The 16060-nt window shown below is 43.4% G+C and overlaps 1 protein-coding gene and 1 long non-coding RNA gene across 2 annotated transcripts in view; both read left to right on the top strand.

Annotated features, from left to right (window-relative positions):
* The window catches only part of mms19 (MMS19 homolog, cytosolic iron-sulfur assembly component), a 73374-nt gene extending 60876 nt beyond the window's left edge, over positions 1-12498 (top strand). Inside the window, exons 23-31 of the mRNA XM_041209451.1 lie at positions 454-580; positions 4763-4884; positions 5747-5803; positions 5929-6115; positions 6742-6824; positions 7961-8125; positions 9011-9070; positions 10695-10795; positions 12116-12498. Of these exons, the coding sequence (XP_041065385.1) occupies positions 454-580; positions 4763-4884; positions 5747-5803; positions 5929-6115; positions 6742-6824; positions 7961-8125; positions 9011-9070; positions 10695-10795; positions 12116-12143 (930 nt within the window). The 3' untranslated portion in view covers positions 12144-12498. The remainder of the gene's footprint in view (positions 1-453; positions 581-4762; positions 4885-5746; positions 5804-5928; positions 6116-6741; positions 6825-7960; positions 8126-9010; positions 9071-10694; positions 10796-12115) is intronic.
* A 276-nt stretch (positions 12499-12774) lies between these two features.
* On the top strand, positions 12775-15672 carry LOC121289744. Its single transcript, XR_005945637.1, has 2 exons — positions 12775-13886; positions 15415-15672. It is a non-coding gene; the product is annotated as an uncharacterized LOC121289744 (long non-coding RNA).
* Positions 15673-16060: the final 388 nt, after the last annotated feature.

The raw sequence follows: 16060 nt of genomic DNA, 5'->3' as shown, positions 1-16060 counted from the left end.
GTGAGTGTGGCAAATGGAACTGTCACACTGGCACCAAACTTCTGAGGTTGGTTTGGGGCTCACTCTGTATCTAACCCCGTGCTGAACCTGGTCAGGGATTGTTTAGTGGGGTCAGTGTAGGGGGAGCATTAATCTGTATCTAACCCCATTCTGTATCTTCCTGGGAATGTTTGATGGGTCAGTGTCGAGGGAGCTTTACTGTGTATCCAAATCCATGCTATACCTGCCCTGGGAGTGTTTGGAACAGTATGGAGTCAATTTGCATTCATTTAATTGGCAATGTGCTCAATGCCAAGTGTGAGTGTAAACAGGGTAGTTAATTTCTAATCCCATTACTCACTCTCTTCCTTTCGATACTGTTATGAAAGAGGAAACACCTGAATGAGATCTCATTTGGTTTCATAAAGCTCAAATCACTAATTGTTAAGTTACAAATCATCTTGTTTATTGCAGGTCGTAGTACCCCAACAGGAGAGGTTGCTGGCACATCTGATGGAGCTGTGTTGTACCAGCAACCATCGATTCACTTACATGTCTGCTGCTAAATGCATTGCTGGCCTTATCAACAAGTGCCCTGCAGGTGAGGAGAACTGGGTCAGCATGTCTTTTCACAGTGCAGGTGCAGTGATTTTAAACCATGTCGTTGTTCAATATTCAGTCAACAATCCTGCCACTTGCATAGCACCTTTACCTGTTGGAAGGGTAAAGAGAGACCGTCCATTGTTACTGACAGTTCCACAATTGTGGCATCTAACTGCCTCTTTTAATAATTTGGCCTTGAGATGGGTGACAATATTCTTTTCAACCTTGACAGTGAAGTGCACAGTCGCTTGAGCTTTCTTATTCAGAGATTTTGTGCATGCACGCATTTCTGTGTCACGATCACTCTTCTATTAATTTTGTGTCCAAGTTTGCAATAGGAAATTGCCTGTATAAACGATCAGTTTGCAACTGCACTCCCTCCCTCTGCAGCTGAACCATTCGAAGGAGGCTGTAGTTATGGCATGTCAAATTACACAGGCACTTTCCAAGACAAATGTGGACATGGGAACTTATAATGAAAGTGAAGGCAGAGTGTGAATGACTTCAAAACGTATCATGTAAGCACCCCTTGTCTTAACACTGCTTCACCTTAAGACTATACTTGGTTGTGATTCGATTAATAAACTTGATCTAGTTGGATATCCATATATAAATAAAGGCATTTCCTGTTGCGCAGTGGAGTGTGATGAATTGAATAATCTTTTGCTGCAGGTTTTCTTTGCTGCAAGAGGGGAGATAAGACCATAAGACATAGGAGCAGAAATTAGGCCATTCGGCCCATCGAGTCTGCTCCACAATTTAATCATGGCTGATAAGTTTCTCAACTGTCTTCTCCCCGTAACCTTTGATCCCCTTACGAATTAAGAACCGATCTATCTCGGTCTTAAATACACTCAATGACCTGGCCTCCACAGCCTTCTGTGGCAATGATTTCATAGATTCACCATTCTGTGGCTAAAGAAGTTTCTCCTCATCTCTGTTCTAAAAGGTCTTCCCTTTACTCTGAGGCTGTGCCCTCGGGTCCTAGTTTCTCCTACTAATGGAAGCATCTTCCCCACGTCCACTCTATCCAGGCCTTTCAGTATTCTGTAAGTTTCAATCAGATCCCCCCTTCATCCTTCTAAACTCCATCGAGTATAGACCCAGAGTCCTCAAACGTTCCTCATATGTTAAGCCTTTCATTCCTGGAATTGTTCTCGTGAACCTCCTCTGGACCCTCTCCAGGGCCAGCACATCCTTCCTGAGATATGGGGCCCAAAATTGTTCACAATATTCTAAATGTGGTCTGACCAGAGGTTTATAAAGCCTCAGCGGTACATCCTGCTTTTATATTCTAGTCCTCTTGAAATAAATGCCAACATTGCATTTGCCTTCCTAACTACCGACTCAACCTGCAAGTTAACCTTAAGAAAATCCTGGACTAGGACTCCCAAGTCCCTTTGCACTCCAGATTTCTGAATTCTCTCCCCATTTAGAAAATAGTCTATGCCTCTATTCTTCCTACCAAAGTGCATGACCTCACACTTGCCCCCGTTGTATTCCATCTGCCACTTCTTTGCCCATTCTCCTAACCTGTCTAAATCCTTCTGCAGCCCCCCGCCTCCTCAGTAATACCTGTCCCTCTACCTATCTTTGTATCATCTGCCAACTTAGCCAGAATGCCCTCAGTTCCTTCATCTAGATCATTAATGTATAAAGTGACAAGTTGTGGTCCCAACACTGACCCCTGCGGAACTCCACTAGTCACCGGCCGCCATCCTGAGAAGACCCCCTTATCCCCACTCTCTGCCTCCTGTCAGACAGCCAATCTTCTATCCATACTAGTATCTTGCCTCTTACACCATGGGCAGCCTCCTGTGTGGTACCTTGTCAAAGGCCCTCTGGAAGTCCAAGTAGATAACATCCATTGGCTCTCCTTTGTCTAACCTACTCGTTACCTCCTCAAAGAATTCTAACAGATTTGTCAGGCATGACCTCCCCTTGATGAAACCATGCTGACTTTGCCCTTTTTTACCATACACTTCCAAGTATTCTGAAATCTCATCCTTAATAATGGACTCTAAATTCTTACCAATGACCGAGGTCAGGCTAATCAGCCTGTAATTTCCCGTCTTTTGCCTCACTCCCTTCTTAAACAGATAAGAAGAATTTCTTGTATCCAGTGTGTTATGATGATCTGGAAGGCACTGCCTTTAAACGGTGGTGAAAGCAGATTCAACAATAACTTTCAAAAGACTAATTATTTGAGGGAAAAGTTATTTTATGGAAGGAGCAGGGAGAATGGAACTAACTGGACCAATCTCTCAAAGAACCAGATCAGAGACAATGGGCCAAATGGTTTCCTCTGATTCTAATTTACCTTCTCTTAACAGCTCTGGATTTCTCAGTTATTGCCTTCCCATTGCAATAGGTCTTTGTTACATTTTTCATCTCTGCCTTCTTCAAGTGTGGTTGATGCCACCTCCCTAAACCAGGGATGGTGCCTCACGCCTCTGCTTATCCTGGGAAAGGTGATTGTCTAAATCCAACACTACGTTGCAGCCGGCTGTTGGAAGATGGCAAGAGCTAGCCCTTAGGATTGAACGCTCCTCCCCTCAGTGCATGAAAGGTGAGGAGCACTGGACCTCAGGAGTGGGCCGTCCCCATCCCCACCTCCACCTTAGTGTAGGGGAATATGAGGGAATGAGGGAGACCTAACCCTCTGGATTAAACAGTCCTTCCCCCATCTCTTCCCCTCAATGAGGGGAATCACTTATCTCTTCCATTGAGAAGTCCAGGTGCGCAACAAAGGACTTTAATGTAAGTAGCACTACTGTACTGGGGTGTAGGGGGGGGGGGGGGGGGGGGGGGGGGGGGGGGCCGGTGGAGAGAGAGAACTGAGGTAAATAATATAGGATGCGAAGCCTAGGTTTTAAATAGCTGAGTGTTGCAGTCAGGTGAAGACCAAGATAGATGTGAGGCCTAAGTATAAATGGACAATATCCTACTGTCACAACTCACTGGAGATAATGGAGCTTGATGTTACAGTGCACTGTTCCCCAAGCCATGACAAATGTGAAAAAGTTTGATATCACCACCAGTTTACCCCAATTCCATCTAACCGTTCAATTTAGATTAACTGAACACGAGTACCAGGTTTGTAAACTTAAGTAAATAACTGTTTATTGAACAAACTCGTTAACCAGTGGCAAAAGAAAAAAATATGAACTGCTAATTTCTCACTCTATAACCTAAGCTCTGCCCCTTCATAAATCCCTACACACACACATACAAAACACACAAAAACATGGATTTTAAGGATGGGATAAGACAGTTCAATATCACCAATTCCGGAGTGTAGGATTCAATGGTTTAATTTTGATCAATGTCTTCCAAATTCCTTTCAGTTCTTGTTGGTGACACTAGGCGGTCTTCCAGCACTTTCAATATTTAATTCACAGGTTGAACACTTGCCTTTCAATGTCTCTAACAGTGATTTTCCCCTTTGCCTCTTGACGGGGGTTTTCAGAGAGAGCAGGTTATAAAGATAGGAGAAAAAAAAACAGCTAGCTATTATTGTGGAATTACTGGAATCTTCCACACGAGAGAGAGGTTTTAGGTCTTTTTCCTTTCAGGCTAGGAGCTATTCTGCTACACTGCTTCTCACACAAAACCTGTTCACCTGGTCAGGAACCAATTAAGATGTTGTTTCCAGGCAGTTCCCTTCGTCCAGGACTCCTCTCTGGCACCATTCTGCCTTTCATGGCATACTCTGTTCCAGAACTGCAACATTGTATTTATATATATATATCTCATCCTGTTCCAGTGGACGTGTCTTTCAAACTGCAGCCATTGTAATTTTAATCCACAATCCAACAGAAAATAAAAAGATATGCTCCTTACACTACAAAACACAAGGTCCAGTTCAGAGCAACAATAAGCTCAGTTAACTTGACAGAATACAAAACAGCAGAAAAGTGTGACGAGAGAGGGGAAGCTGAGGCTCAAGGTGAGGGAAAGGTTTGTCTATCAAACAACAGCCTTCTTTGCTGGAGCCTCAGCACATTTGGGAGTGCAGTTAAAATTTTGGGAAATATTTTAGACTAGAATGAATTGTCACGAGTTAACTCTGTTTCTTGGCTTTATTTTTTAACATCTCCATGTGAGGGAGCCTCAGCTGAAGTTGGACATGACATTCTTATGATTGTTTCTTTTCCCCTTTGTGTATATGTGTGTGTAGGTGAGCAGTTGGATTCTGTTCTACATGATGTGCTGAAAAAGATTAACATTGGGCTGGAGAGGAACACTGGCGATTGTTCGCAGTCTGCTGGCAGGACCCGTGTTTTTACCTTGCTGTTGTGGGTAAGGGATTTATAGGCCAATAGTTATTAGAAGTAAGAAGAAACTTGCATTTATATGCCACCTTCATAACTTAAAGGCGTTTTAAAGCACTTTATAGCCAATTAAACATTTTTTGAAGTGTAGTCACCGTTGGAATGTAAGAAACACGACAGCAGTTTATGCACACCAAGCTCCCTAGACAAACGGCAATGCGATAATTATCAGGTTTCTTTCTTTAGTGATGTTGGTTATGGGCTAAATTTTGACCAGGAGACGGGAGAACCACTCTGCACTTTTTAAAGTAGTAATCATGGGGTCTCTTCGATCCACCTCAGAGGGCAGATGGGGCCTTAGTTTCATGTCTCATCTCACTTTGCAGCATTTCTTCAGCAATACCACTGGGAGTATTAGCCTGGATTTTGCGCTCATGCCTCTGGAGTGCAATTTGAACCCACAACCTACTGACTCATATAGTGCAACACTGAGCCACTTCTGACAGATGAGGCAATAAATTTATCCAAGGGTGCAGGTGCCTCAGTTGGTCTCAACATCGTAGGCTAAGGGGCAGTGGGGAAATCAGCCATGGTTCCTGCTCCCAGTTACTAACCAATGACTCCAGGGGCAGCGGTTCAAGATTTACAATAGGACTTAAACAACAATCACAGTGGATATTACAGATTCTATGGCTTTTAAAAGTGTAGTGGATAATGAAACATTTAGATGTGCAGGTGAATGGGAGAAAGTAAGTGGCTCTCTCAGAAAGCTGGTTTTCTTGATGCTGTCAAATTATGTATGCCCCCAAACCCCACAGGATGTGAATGGACTTGGGATGGTTTTGTACTCTGTATCACAATCTTCTTCTGGTTTTGTCTCATTTCTCTAGTTAACAAAATCTCTTGTGCTGCGATATCACCCACTGTCTGACACATTGACTGACAAGGTAAGAGGAAGTTTCTCCCTGTTATCTCTGATCTGTAACATAACATGAAGCTTATTGATCTCTCCTTACCTCTATCTGCTTCCTTTCCCCATCATACTTACTTCAGTCTCCTCTTTTCCCCCCAGCTGATAGAGCTGCTTGCTGACCCGGACCTGGGAACAGAAGCAGCGGATGGATTCTACGTGTTAGTGAGCGATTCCACCGATGTCCTGAACAAGGCCACTCACGCTGATGTCCGCATCATGTACCGGCAGCGGTTCTTCACTGAGAACGTCCCCAAATTGGTTCAGGGCTTCCACTCGGCCAGCGAAGGTGATCCATGGTTTCAATCCCAGTCGGAATGGCATTCTGCAACATAAAGAATAGAAAGGCACAATGGGTTAATGGGCAAATGAGAGAAAAGGATAGGTTATTGTCTATGGTAGGACCAACTATCAGGGTATTGAGCATACCAGTCCCTAGACAGCAACACCTATACTGTATCCAGGAGTCACAGGTACACCAGACCCAGAGAGCAGAATCTATACTGTATCCTGGAGTCACAGGAACTCCAGAACATAGACTGCAGCACCCAGACTGGTAATCACCAGTTCCTGGAGTGGGTGAACATTATGCCCAAAGGAATATGAAGAATTAAATTATTGTTAAAATTTGCAACTGAGCTGTAAGAGCACCTATTAATACAATTATAAGGTTCGGCTATGAAACATAAGTAGTGACTAGAGGGAGGATTTTGAGCTGTATAATTGCAGGGTGAAATAATGTTGGTTACAGGGCTGGGGTGGGGAGGTCAGGGGGAAATCGACCCTCATCTCCATTGCTAATTGTTTCATGTGGAGGCACATGTTGCTGTCAACACTGGCACTGTCGCCTTGACACTGATATGTTGACATTGACAAATTCACTAACACTGCCCCAATGGGCTTGGTTTGTTACAGATAATAAGTCGAACTACCTGAAGGCACTTTCTCACGTGTTGAACAGTCTCCCGAAGCAGGTCCTGATGACAGAGCTCCCGTCGGTCAGTGAAAGCATTTTCCACCTCTGGGGCTGTGCCATTCGAGAATGCAGGCGCCTTCAACCTGTCAGTCATCTGATCACTTTTTTTTTGTGTACCTGTGATTACATGTTGCTTACTCTGTTTAAACCTCTCCGTCTCTTCCCCCTCAAGCTCAACCTGGTGATACATCAACCAAGAGTCAACATGATTGCTGTTGTTTCATGTTCCCAAGTCTGATTTCCTCCACTCCATCGCAGGCAGGCCTGGTCAGATTTACACCCAATACCTGCATTGATGAATTTTACAGAGCAGTCACTGGACTGACCATAGCAAGGTCCATGACTGGGTTGATTATTCCTGCTTCCCTATCCCCTCCCCCCACTGTTCTCCCCTCACCCCTCCCCACGGTCTCCCCCCACCATTTATTTGGCCCCCACCCTCTCTATAATTCCAAGCCTGAGGTCCGTTATTGCCATCCTAATGGAGGCCAGCCAACTCAACGAAAAGCCGTTTTACCCCAGAGCAACTAGGGATCACTCCCATGGCTGTATTTATTACAACTATCTCATGCTGCCTCATTCTGTGGTTGTGGCCATACATAGATCTGCAATTGCGATGGTTTATTTTGTCTTTGGTCCAATCCATTAGTAAAATGGGTATTTTAAAAACCTCCACCTATTGGAAGTGCAGACTACCAAGTGCAAAGAACATCTTAAAACAGTATCTAGCAGCTCGAGGCTCTGTCTGCCCTCTTTGGTGGACATAATAGATCCCACAACTACATGAAGAGCAGTGGAGTTCTCCCACTGTCCATTGGCTCAGGTTTCTTTAAATGGGTGTGTGTGATTGGTTCTGGTTTATATCAGACGGGCACATGTGATTGGTGCTGGTTTATATCAGAGGGGCATGTGTGATTGGTGCTGGTATATATCAGATGGGCGTGTATGATTGGTGCTGGTTTATATCAGACGGCATGTGTGATTGGTGCTGGTGTATATCAGACGGGCGTGTGTGATTGGTCCTGGTGTATATGAGACGGGCGTGTGTAATTGATGCTGGTGTATATCAGACGGGCATGTGTGATTGGTGCTGGTGTATATCAGACGGGCATGTGTGATTAGTGCTGGTTTTAACCATTGCTTCCTTTCCTTCTCCAGTTGCTGACCCTGTTGTTGGAGGCAATGTCCTGCTCAGACCAGGTGGTCCAGTTATCCACTCTGGGGTGTTTGCATCCTCTATTGCTGGACGCCCCTCAGATCATGAGCTTGCACGTAGAGACATTAGTGAACAAACTGCTCAATCTGACTACTAGCCCTGCCATGGTATGTACAGTGAACTGGGACAGTGTGGCTTTGATCAAGAACCAAACCATTTGATCATTAGATCTAACTTCATTCAACCTTTTCCAGGTTTATCCAGGAAAAGGAACCTCGGGTACTTGAGGTGAAGGGCATTTTCCTTTGTGATGTTTGTATTGGGTTCTCAAGTGTTTACATTAAGGCTGTGGTACATTCTGACTGCATGGAGATTTGACCCATCATGCTTTCTTGCCTTGATTACTACAGCTTGCATTTATATAGTGCCTTTAACATAGTAAAACATTCCACGTCTATGCTTGCCTTGAGCCAATGCTTGTCAGGAAGCTTTAGGCAAGTGGCCACTTTTCAAGTGGAACCTTTGTATTAGGAATTTATACATCAAATTCTCTGCAAGCATGTTCCCTGTGTCATTGAATCGTACAGTACTGGAGGGCATTCGACCCATCGTGCCTGTGCTGGCTCTTTGGAAGAGGTGTTCTATTTGTCCCAGTCCCCTGCTCTTTCCCCATAGCCCTGCAATGTTTTCCTATGTAATTATTTATCTAATTCCATTTCAAAAGTTACCATTAAATCAGCTTCCACCGCCCTTTCCGGCAGTGTTCCTGATCATGGCAACTTGCTGCAAAAAAGCAGCTCTCCACATCTTGTCCCTGGTTTTTTTTTGGCAATTATCTTAAATCTGTGAAAATGTTTTAACTCTCTGTTTACTTCACCGCAGCCGGTCAGGGCAAGATTATGACTTTCTTCATTTTGATTCACTCAGTGCCTCACTCGAGATGAGAGTCTGAGTAGAGATGTCTTCATGATAATAATGAGCTTGTGATGTCTGAGTGGTTTGCGGGAAAGGTTTGCCTCTCCTTACATGATTTGCCTGTGTTTTAATTGCAGAAAGTCCGTATTGCATCCTTGCAGTGTATGCATGCACTGACCAAGCTGCCTTCACATGTGGTAAGATTTGTAAATTAATCATCTGTTGTGTTACCCATTAGACTTATATTTATATGAATATTGTACAGTTAGTTCCTCCCTCGGGATCCAATTACCCTTGTTAAGCGAGTAAAGTTAACAGAGATTTTGTGCACAGCATGGCCCCACAAATAGCACATCATTCATCTTATTGGCATGTCTTTTTTTACTCTTGCTGGGGGTGCTGATTGAGGAAGGAAAGTTAACCAGGACTTCCTGCTGCTCTTTAAATAGTTCCATGGGATCTTTAACACTCACCTGAACAATTGGGGCTTCAGTTTAATATCTCATTCAAAGGATGGCCTCTGACAATGCAGCATTCCCTCAGCAGTGCTGCCAAATCTGTATGGGAGCACTGTCTGATGCTGTGTGGGTACAATGTGGTATCACTGGACGTGAATATTAAACCCACTTTTGTGCCAATTCACTTTTTTTAAAGAAGAAACACTGTCAGTTGAAATGTAGACAAACAGTGACTGACCCTCTGTCCCACACAATTATGTGTTCTGCGTCCCAATGGATACACTCCCACTCCAGCTGAATCTCTGTGACTTCCTGGGAGAGATGGGTAAACGGGTTAAAATGCCACACCAAAACAGGTATTGAAACTAGATCACTCTGTTCCTGATTACTTATGTTACATACTACCTCTTGTACAAGCTGATCTCCTTTCCAGCCAGAAACAAAGGTGTTCAGCAAATCAGGGTCCAAAGCACAAGACAGCAGCCTGTTCCAGAAGTTCATTAACTCTTGGGAAAGGAACCACCTCCTGGTATCTAACTTAGTTCCAGCTCTATATAACTTAAGATTCTGACTCTTGGTCCTCCTTGACCTATTTATTTGAAACAAACTGGCTACCTGAACACAATCTAATCCCTTCTTGATCTTTTAAACCTTGATCAAATCAAGCCTCCATCTTATGCTATTCCCATCCCCACCTGAACTCTACATTTCTCTAAAGTGCAGGGTCTAGATCTTTGAGCCTATCATGATAATGAAGATAATCGAGTGGCCCTCCTCTTGCACACTTTCAAAAGCTGCAATGATCAAACCACATGTGAGAAGTCCAAAATTGGACACACTATATCAATTAAGGCCTGACCAGAGTCTTGTACAAGGACAAAAAACATAAGCCTGGTCCATCTGTCAGTTGTTCTGTAAATGCATTATCCTTCTCATTCTAGCTAGCTCTTCACGACTGCTCATGAATCTTGATGTCTATGACTAGATTGTCCACATATTTAGCCTTCCTCACCTGCTTCAGTTCTTTTCCCTGAAGCCTGTATTTATGTTAACCATTTGCCCAGTCCATGTGCATAAGACTGCACTTTGCCAAATTCAAGTATAATTGTTTGCAATGTACCTGTTGGATGGCACTTCCTTCAGTCACCTTGCAAAGTGGCACCAGAAATGTGTTTGCTGAAATTTCATCTGTTCATTATTTCTGATGAATTTGTGAGCACATTCTCATAAGAAACGATATTGATGAGCACACTTGTAATGTTTCTACATGCTGAAGTCAGATGGACTGTTGCCATCCATCACTGTGCCCTGTCAAGTTTGTATGTCACTTTTTAATGCTTTTAAATTTATCTCATCTCTGCAGATCCTGCCACATAAATCCAGGGTAATCCAAGCCCTGGCTAAACCCTTGGATGACAAGAAGCGACTAGTGAGAAAGGAGGCAGTCAGAGCTCGGGGAGAATGGTACGTGTGGGATATAGCATGAGTGATGGGGAAAATATATAACTCAGTTTTTCGGGGGGTGGGGGGGCGGAAAGAGAGAGGTGGGGATGGGAATAGCATAAGATGGAGACTTGATGTTCTAATTCAGAAGTGAATAGCTGAGTGATGCAGAGCATGTTCCATTGCTGGCACGTGCTACATTCACTGATCACAGCCATAACAGTATTGGAACCTTACAGTGCAGCACCTTGAGCTGGAAGGATGGAAATTGAGGGTTCCAGTTCCTGGTCACTACCCTGTATGTTTCAGAGATGGAAGGGATGCAATGAAATGAGCTGCCTTCAGCTCCCCTTCCCCAATGTTTCCCCAATCCTGCGAACCCCTTTAGTCAGTACAGGAACACATTAGCAGATCTGCTGTCTGCCCCCTTTAGGACTGCTTACCGCAGCAGGGGACAGGAACTGAGCCAGTCACACTGGTGTGTTCACATGGTGTGCTTACAAGGAACCAGTGGGAGATCTGCCCAGACCAGCTCCTCTATCAAACCTGCTCATATCCCATGGTTAGACAGATTGGGCTTGTTTCCACTGGAGTTTAGAAGAGTGAGGGGTGACTTGATTGAAGTATATATAATGCTGAACGGCCTTGACAAGGAGGACGTGGAAAGGACATTTCTTCTTGTAGGTGAGTCCAGAACTAGGGGGCACTGTTTTAAAATTAGAGGGCACCCTTTTAGGACAGAGATGAGGATAAGTTTTTTCCGAGGTTGTGCGACTTTGGAACTCTGCCTCAGAAGGCGGTGGAGGTGGGGGTCATTGAATATTTTTAAGGCAGGGGTAGATAGATTCGTGTTAGTCAAGGGAATCAAAGGTTATCAGGGGTAGATTAGAATGTGGAATTAGTAATACAAACAGATCAGCCATGATCTTATTGAATAGTGGAACAGGCATGATAGGCCAAATGACCTATTTCGTATGTTTACTCCAGTCAGGATCAGCTCCAGGTCTTTGTTGAAGGCAGAGAGCCACTTATTCCATGTGATATAAGCAATCAGAATGGAAAACCTATCCGGAAACTGGGGCTGGAGTGCTGAGTCTCCCAGGCCAAAAGGCCCTGGCTTTGATTCTTCAGTGCTAATCAGCTCTTTTCAAAACTTCTCTGATCACCCAGAAGAGCATTAGTTTGGTGTTTTTTTTGTGTGCTGTTGTCTAATCCATCTTTCACATTCTGACGTGAACTGATCTTTTTGTACTCCTGTCTTTAACAGGAAGGACTTAACCTTTTGTTTTTCTTTTTCTTTTCTCCACTTAACCCGTCCCTCTCCAAATCTGCTTTTCATAGGTTTCTTTTAGGGAGCCCGGGCAGTTGATGTGTGTCCACCTGATGAGAGAGGAGACAATCAGACAAGGCCTGGCCTGTCCCGCACATTTACAACCCAGCAGCCTGCTCAACTTAACATTCCAAACCCCAACCAAAAAAAAAGACACGAAAATAAAATAACTTCTTTCAAAACAAAAGAACAACCTTTTCCAGCAGAGATGAAGACTGGAATGAAGAAGAGATTGCACCTTTAACCAATTAACAAATATTTTAATAAGCACATTTCATTCCGCAGTGTGTGGGGTCTCAACGCCCAGTATGGGGAGTGTGATAATCCACCTGCTTGTACAATTATGACAAAGTAACCACGCCAACTCTTGAGTAAATCACCTCATTCGTTCTGGTATCTGAGTAAAGATTGTATGTGTGAGAGAGACCCCGGGCAAATATTCTGTAGGGCTGCTGCATCAAACCGCTGCTGAGATGGTTAATTTCATTCTTGATGTATACAGGGACAGACTGTACACAACATTGGGCAACCGGGATTGAGTTACAGGCTGGAATCTAAAAGAACAGCTTAGGCGGTTTATATATAGAATAACATACCCCGAGAGTGAGTTACAGGCTGGAATCTAATCCAAGAGTTTGGGGGGGCGGGGGGGTGGTGGTTTATACATAGAATGACCGATACCTAGGAGTGAGTTAGACTGGTATCTAATTGATAGGTACGGTCTTGAAATTGCTGTAATAATTTGAGATTTTTAAAAATGCATCTCCTTACAATTTCATGGGCTGTTTCTCATGGTGGGTTAGGTGATGCACGTTTTTATTTTGACGGGAACATTGGACCATACAATGCACAACCTATTGTACTGCTGTTAAGTTGATGCTGTTTTTTTGCTGTGACCTGTCTTTTTTAAGGCTGTAAAGCCGAACTGCTGTAAGTAAACACAGGTCAGTCTGAGTGTAATTTGTGCTGATGAAAATTGCCAAGTGCTAATAACCAGATCAAAATACTTGTCTTGTGAAAATCGTAACCTTTTTCAAGTGTTACAGATGCAGCCAAACACAAGACTTATAGTGGAGTATGAGAGCTAGGGGTATTCCATAGTTAGGGTAGTGGAATATGAAGTAGGGGTATTCTATTAGTGTAGCAGTGCATCTTTTAGTGAGTGAAGAACCTGAGTGGTCTCAGGTCCAATGTGAAATAACAATATAAACAATATGATCTATAGCTGTCAGCCACAAAAATTGGGAGAAATCAGATAAGTAAAATCTGTATTTTTTTTAGTCTGCACGTCATTGCTTCTCACTCTTGGTACTGTGTGTGTGTGTGTGTTAAAGGACATAGTATTTGCACTCTGGACACATTAGCAATCATAATGTAGAGTAGGGAGGATCAAGCAGCTGTGTTTGAGGGAAGTGGAACACAGCAGGAAAAAGGATAATGGAAAACTGAAAAGAAAGAAAGAGGAGGGGCAGTGGAAGGATGCCTGAGGCAAGAGAGCAGATCCTAAAAGATAGACCTTCCCCCCCCCACCACCAATCATGATGTGTGGTAGTTTCTGTGAGTTCTATGATTATTTAATAGCCTGTGTGGTTTTGTAATTGGCTCCTGGTTCAAATTCTCCTCTCACCAACAGAAGTTTCCTCCGCCAGTAAATGCCTCGATAAAAAGACTCTCCTTAAATGGCCTCCACTCATCCAGCTGCTAATTGACTGACTGACTGCCAGCATTAACTGGCCTTGGGCAGAGAGAGAGAGAGAGAGACTGCCAAGCTGCTACTAAGTGGTATTTTGATTCAATGTTTGCACTTTTTTTTTCCTCTTCTGGGGCCTGTCAGTCTATTAGGGGGTGTCCTACATGCCTTGGCTTCTCCATATTGCACCCCATCCCTGCCAGAGGCTGCATTATAACAGATTGTGGATTAATTCATCATTTAGTATGTAGCTCAGAGCCTTGAAGCCCTACTCTCTCCCTCTCTCGGTCAGGAATTATTTTGGGGAAGCAGCTAAATAGCAACTATCAGAATGTTTGTGCTCGATGCTTGTTTGCTCCTGATTTATTTGAGTGATTACCAGGAAAAGCTCAGTCTGCAGCTGATTTCAGCCAGGACTCACTCCATTTGGGTCAGTCTCATTGGCCTCTGGGATGGTAAAATTGTCCAGTGTTCCCTAGCGTGAATCAACAGCTATTAAGTGGGAGGAGTTTGCCAAGAATTAGCTTGAGAAAAAGTATTTCCTGAACACAACTTCTACAGAAATAGTGCACATTGCTGGCATTGTGCTACAGGGCTTAAACCCTAAGTAAGTATTAGATAGCACCTTGGGTTAATTCAAGGAGAATATGATTACAATTACTGTCTGAGTTCCTGCTAACCAATCACTGTTCATTGTTTCATGGGTATCCTCCTTCAGTCACAGAACTCCATTTGTCCCACCAGTAACCAATACTGACCTCTACCAGTCACCATGCCCTATCACTGCCTGGTATCCATAACCTCAGTCTTACCATTGACAGGCAGTGACCCATCTTGAGCATGTAATAACCCCTGCCGTTATATCACTTACCAGCTGGTGTTCCATAATGTTCCCTCCAAACCAGCAATGTCTTTGTCTTATATATAAGGTTCTTGCCCCTGTCCTTTTAATCACTGCCTTTGTACCAACTGCATGGTGTGAGTATGTGTGTGACGGGGGAGAGAGTGTTCTTCCACAGCCTGATAAGTGGGAATTTGTGTTTCTACCTTTCCCACCACTTGACTCTTTATAGATTTGGTAAATAAATAATTCAATCTTCCCTCAGTAGTGGCTCTGTCCCAATTATGCTACAACTGAAACTGAGAGCAGGATAGAGCTGTTTTGTTGTTGATTATTCACCAATATCCTTTGGAATCCACAATAGCTTTATCCTGTACCTGCTGCCAGTTTCCTTTGTCTCTTTTCTGCAACCTTGCAGTAGGAAAGGAAGGCAGCTTTTATATTTCCCTGTCTCCCCAGCCCCCCAAAAACCTGTTTTTTTTTTATCTCCCCTCATTCCTTCCAAAATTGCAATGTCGATCATCAGGCCAGCTCCTACCCTCATTCTTTCCTGGGATCTCAAACCCATACCATCCATTTTTAAGTTTGGTGGTAAATAATTGCCACTCCCCAACTCTGTACTGTGAGCCTCCATCCTTCAAATCATTTTTAAAGAAAATAATTCTGCAGCCTAGATTGGTGGCAAGTTTTATTTTAATTTGCTGGCTTAAAGCAGAAAGTCTAAGGCTAAACACCTCAATGTTCCATTTTAATCCTCTGCCCCCTTTTGCTCCTGGCAGGGAGGAGCCCAGCTCAATGCACTTCCTTTCTTTGGCTCGTAGGTTTAATGGAGGCAAGTAGACCGCAACATGTGCTATGTACAAGCTGCTTTTACATAGAACAAAGGGTGGTGAAAGTGAAGGGGTGAGACTTACTGAGCCTTTACTGGTTCCACCCAACTAGTTTACAAAGTGTGATTTGCAGTTGTTGTCTGCACAACTTTTAATGTAAGATTAACTCCCAATTGGGAAGAATAATTAACATTATAAAAAAAAATTTAAAAATTGTATTAAATGGTGTTTTCTTTCTCCAGAAGAATATACTTAAAGACCACCAGAGTTAAAATATCAATGTTTGTCAAATGTTGTGGTAGAGCCTAGGAGCTGGAAACTGGGATTAGACTGGAAAGCTCTTTTTCAGTCAGCACAAACATGAGTAGAATGGCTTCCTATGTTGTAAAACTTTGATTCAGTAGATAACTTAGTTTTGATGATTGCTTTGTTGGAAGATAAGCATAATTTATTAGATGCTACTTGGGAGCTCCATTAACACATGGACTGAATTGTTATGCCTTTCCCTTGGTACCCCAATCTTCAGATTATTTCCACCTAATTAGCTCACAAAGTGAGAGATTTATGGGAATAATTAAGGGGGAGAGGAATAGGA

The sequence above is a fragment of the Carcharodon carcharias genome, chromosome 17 (genome assembly GCF_017639515.1).
Source record: "Carcharodon carcharias isolate sCarCar2 chromosome 17, sCarCar2.pri, whole genome shotgun sequence".
NCBI lineage: Eukaryota > Metazoa > Chordata > Chondrichthyes > Lamniformes > Lamnidae > Carcharodon > Carcharodon carcharias.
The sequence above is the reverse complement of the archived record's forward strand: the minus strand, read 5'-3'. Positions and strand labels throughout refer to the sequence as shown.